The sequence below is a fragment of the Schistosoma haematobium genome, chromosome 7 (assembly GCF_000699445.3).
Source record: "Schistosoma haematobium chromosome 7, whole genome shotgun sequence".
NCBI classification, from domain to species: Eukaryota; Metazoa; Platyhelminthes; class Trematoda; order Strigeidida; family Schistosomatidae; genus Schistosoma; species Schistosoma haematobium.
In genome coordinates this window covers 9,723,002-9,728,294 of record NC_067202.1, presented here as the reverse complement: position 1 = coordinate 9,728,294, position 5,293 = coordinate 9,723,002, and the positions used below count along the sequence as shown (strand labels likewise).

The following is a 5,293-nucleotide window of genomic DNA, read 5'->3' as shown; positions in this document are numbered from 1 at the left end:
CATGAGATGAATTTGCGTTTTGAACAAGCCCTTACTAATTCACTTCTTGTCGGACAGTATTAACTTGTAGTGACTCACATTTATCACGAGAACACGACTGGTTTAATAAAAACAATTATTATTATAACCAACTGTACCAGTGCTTGTTTTAATGTGCTTTTGTTTGACTGTGCTAATGACAGCTATTTTGTGCTTCCATTCTTATACTTACACTTTGATTGTAACTTCGCGCGAATTCGGTTACCTTCTGTAACCAAGATTGTATCCTGACACGATCTCGGTATCCTTTCGATGCCACGAGATCGCCAGCAAATAAACATCGACTTGGTCCATTAATTGCCTTCTGATATTTGGCTTCTCGGGGATTTTATGGAGTCATTTGGAACGAGCTTCTTACGCCTTCTGATCTATTTGGCACGTGTTTCTTGGTAGCGGTGTTCATAGTTAATCTCAACTCGACGCCACGCTACAATTGGTGACCCGTATTTTGGAACACGCCTCTGCTTCTGGTCAAATCTTCCGAAGAAGCCAATTCGGTGAGTCTATGATTTATCTATCCACGTCTGTCGTATATTTTCATATTTAATATATAATATACTCGACATGACGGATAACGATAAGAATAGTATTAATATAATAGACTCACATGTATGTGTACCGAATCCTTGTTACTTTTTATTCGCGTGACGATGAGTTCCACGCTTTATTCGAGAAATTTTCCCCTATTAACTATTCTCCTCGCTGACCCGGCTGTTTGGTACGGAATGCATTCGCATACTCATTAACGTCTACCTCCCAGCATCAAATGGTTAAGTTGAACGGTTTCATTGCCAACTTAAAAGTGCTCTACGAGCACACGAGAACGACAACTGGTACGAAACCTTATCGCTCGTCCCCTTAGGTATTCGAACGAGCTTGAAGGCAGATATACAATGTTCCGCCGCTGAACTGGTATACGGCACGACATTGCGTCTGCCCGGAGAATTCACACCACGGAGCAGACCTAATTTCGGTAAATCAGACAACGTCCGTCGACTGTCTGCATTTATGTGAACGCTGTCTCCGGTGTCAACTCGAATACAACATCGACAGGTCGCTCTCCCTCGAGAGTTATCTACCTGTTCACATGTTTTCATACGAGTAGATTCGGTACGCAAACCTTAGCAACAACCTTACGAAGGCCCTTTTCACGTGATCGCTCGTCACGAAAAGACCTTCAAGGTTGATCGATATGGACGCGTCGAGATCGTCAGCGTTGATCGTCTCAAATCAGCACACGTCGATGACAGTGCCCTATCTGGTAACCCGAGATTCAATGCTAGACCTACTAAACCTAGCGGGATCCTCAAATCTCCTTCAGGTCCCACGCTAGATACACCTGAGACCTCATTCTCACGTCCCAGTCAACAGCACGCGTCATCTGCACCGTCTACGGACGAGACTTTGGTCTCACGTCCAGATCGGCAGACCACGCCGCCCCTGACCTCGGATGAGATTGCAGGCTCACGCGATACGAACGAGACTGCCGTCTCACGTTCCGGTCGCCGAGTACGGTTGCCCGTACGCTTCCGCGACTAGTCGCACAGTCAACAACCGATACGATGTAGTGTTATTCCTATACTACACGCACGCTACACTCTTCTCTTTTTTGCTTTTCTTTTTGTTTCCTGAGCCCACGCCTCCGACCACCTCCGTTTGGTTCCGTCGACTTCAGTCAACTTTGGCGAAAGCTGGACTGGCCACCCATGCTCTTGTCAACTCACTCAGTCGATATTTTGGTTTCGAATGCTTGGCATACGCTTGGTCTCGAACATGGTCGTTACGGTCTCTTCTGGTCTTTTGGCTCAACGTGGTTTCGTCCTACGTCTGCAGCGTTTCTGGTCCGGACCCCTACGAACGCCCTCTTCAGATTCTGGATACAAACCACTCTGGTGTAGCATGCCAACTCAAGCAACAAATACAGCACATCGCTCCTGGTACCGTTCTCTGAAAACGACCTTCGTTGGCAACTCGACGATCAACGATCGCTTTCCTGTTCGCCAATTCTTCCGTCCTACAATCGCTCGTCAGCCGATCAGTCCCACGATTTAAACCGCTATTTATCGAAAGTGTAAACCCTTTCTAGCGGGGGCTCCTGTAGTGACTCACATTTATCACGAGAACACGACTGGTTTAATAAAAACAATTATTATTATAACCAACTGTACCAGTGCTTGTTTTAATGTGCTTTTGTTTGACTGTGCTAATGACAGCTATTTTGTGCTTCCATTCTTATACTTACACTTTGATTGTAACTTCGCGCGAATTCGGTTACCTTCTGTAACCAAGATTGTATCCTGACACGATCTCGGTATCCTTTCGATGCCACGAGATCGCCAGCAAATAAACATCGACTTGGTCCATTAATTGCCTTCTGATATTTGGCTTCTCGGGGATTTTATGGAGTCATTTGGAACGAGCTTCTTACGCCTTCTGATCTATTTGGCACGTGTTTCTTGGTAGCGGTGTTCATAGTTAATCTCAACTCGACGCCACGCTACAATTGGTGACCCGTATTTTGGAACACGCCTCTGCTTCTGGTCAAATCTTCCGAAGAAGCCAATTCGGTGAGTCTATGATTTATCTATCCACGTCTGTCGTATATTTTCATATTTAATATATAATATACTCGACATGACGGATAACGATAAGAATAGTATTAATATAATAGACTCACATGTATGTGTACCGAATCCTTGTTACTTTTTATTCGCGTGACGATGAGTTCCACGCTTTATTCGAGAAATTTTCCCCTATTAACTATTCTCCTCGCTGACCCGGCTGTTTGGTACGGAATGCATTCGCATACTCATTAACGTCTACCTCCCAGCATCAAATGGTTAAGTTGAACGGTTTCATTGCCAACTTAAAAGTGCTCTACGAGCACACGAGAACGACAACTGGTACGAAACCTTATCGCTCGTCCCCTTAGGTATTCGAACGAGCTTGAAGGCAGATATACAATGTTCCGCCGCTGAACTGGTATACGGCACGACATTGCGTCTGCCCGGAGAATTCACACCACGGAGCAGACCTAATTTCGGTAAATCAGACAACGTCCGTCGACTGTCTGCATTTATGTGAACGCTGTCTCCGGTGTCAACTCGAATACAACATCGACAGGTCGCTCTCCCTCGAGAGTTATCTACCTGTTCACATGTTTTCATACGAGTAGATTCGGTACGCAAACCTTAGCAACAACCTTACGAAGGCCCTTTTCACGTGATCGCTCGTCACGAAAAGACCTTCAAGGTTGATCGATATGGACGCGTCGAGATCGTCAGCGTTGATCGTCTCAAATCAGCACACGTCGATGACAGTGCCCTATCTGGTAACCCGAGATTCAATGCTAGACCTACTAAACCTAGCGGGATCCTCAAATCTCCTTCAGGTCCCACGCTAGATACACCTGAGACCTCATTCTCACGTCCCAGTCAACAGCACGCGTCATCTGCACCGTCTACGGACGAGACTTTGGTCTCACGTCCAGATCGGCAGACCACGCCGCCTCTGACCTCGGATGAGATTGCAGGCTCACGCGATACGAACGAGACTGCCGTCTCACGTTCCGGTCGCCGAGTACGGTTGCCCGTACGCTTCCGCGACTAGTCGCACAGTCAACAACCGATACGATGTAGTGTTATTCCTATACTACACGCACGCTACACTCTTCTCTTTTTTGCTTTTCTTTTTGTTTCCTGAGCCCACGCCTCCGACCACCTCCGTTTGGTTCCGTCGACTTCAGTCAACTTTGGCGAAAGCTGGACTGGCCACCCATGCTCTTGTCAACTCACTCAGTCGATATTTTGGTTTCGAATGCTTGGCATACGCTTGGTCTCGAACATGGTCGTTACGGTCTCTTCTGGTCTTTTGGCTCAACGTGGTTTCGTCCTACGTCTGCAGCGTTTCTGGTCCGGACCCCTACGAACGCCCTCTTCAGATTCTGGATACAAACCACTCTGGTGTAGCATGCCAACTCAAGCAACAAATACAGCACATCGCTCCTGGTACCGTTCTCCGAAAACGACCTTCGTTGGCAACTCGACGATCAACGATCGCTTTCCTGTTCGCCAATTCTTCCGTCCTACAATCGCTCGTCAGCCGATCAGTCCCACGATTTAAACCGCTATTTATCGAAAGTGTAAACCCTTTCTAGCGGGGGCTCCTGTAGTGACTCACATTTATCACGAGAACACGACTGGTTTAATAAAAACAATTATTATTATAACCAACTGTACCAGTGCTTGTTTTAATGTGCTTTTGTTTGACTGTGCTAATGACAGCTATTTTGTGCTTCCATTCTTATACTTACACTTTGATTGTAACTTCGCGCGAATTCGGTTACCTTCTGTAACCAAGATTGTATCCTGACACGATCTCGGTATCCTTTCGATGCCACGAGATCGCCAGCAAATAAACATCGACTTGGTCCATTAATTGCCTTCTGATATTTGGCTTCTCGGGGATTTTATGGAGTCATTTGGAACGAGCTTCTTACGCCTTCTGATCTATTTGGCACGTGTTTCTTGGTAGCGGTGTTCATAGTTAATCTCAACTCGACGCCACGCTACAAACTAATGAAACAGACAATGTCACATTTGGCTAAACAGACAATGAAAACGAAAATTCAAGAAACCAACTACTCGCTAGCTATCCGAATCAAAGATTGAATGTACGGTAAAAAGTTTATAAGTCCTTAATCCGATGCAGTGTATTTTGACCTTGTAGAATGGAGTTATTGAAAAATCAATCGTTTATGTTGAATGATTTATGTATACTCATTTCTCAAGTAGCTATAGATGGAAAACAATACTTCTGAGTTGTCAAAAGATGATCAGATTCATAAATCCGTATTAACGAGTTTAAAATTTAGTCACTTTACTGTTGTAGCATATCTAAAATAACAGATTTAAACAGACTCTAACTGAATGACTGGATTTTTACTTTGATTCTTATTCTGTTCGAACTGTAAGTAGGTAATCAACTTGGTTGGAGATAGTTTATACCATGAATTAACTTCAATGTTTAGACAGTGTTGGTGGCAAATAACTCCCCAAAATAAGTAGTTCGTAAACATTCGACATTAATATGAACCTCGTTAGTTTAAATGGGCATTACGAACTGAAGAAAACACTATCGATCAAGAGTCAGGTTTTTATCAACGTGTAACAGCATAGGTTTCTTCTATCAATAGCACGAGGGTTACCTTGAGGCACGAAAAACGTACTCCTCGACGTGAAACGTTTTTATTTAG

At 44.6% G+C, this 5,293-nt stretch overlaps 1 protein-coding gene across 1 annotated transcript; it reads left to right on the top strand.

Annotated features, from left to right (window-relative positions):
* Positions 1 to 209: 209 nt before the first annotated feature.
* MS3_00009566 (uncharacterized protein) lies at positions 210 to 4,472 on the top strand. Its single transcript, XM_051217942.1, has one exon. It carries the CDS (start codon positions 3,560 to 3,562, stop codon positions 4,193 to 4,195), a length of 636 nt encoding a protein of 211 aa, XP_051064376.1. The 5' UTR covers positions 210 to 3,559; the 3' UTR covers positions 4,196 to 4,472.
* Positions 4,473 to 5,293: the final 821 nt, after the last annotated feature.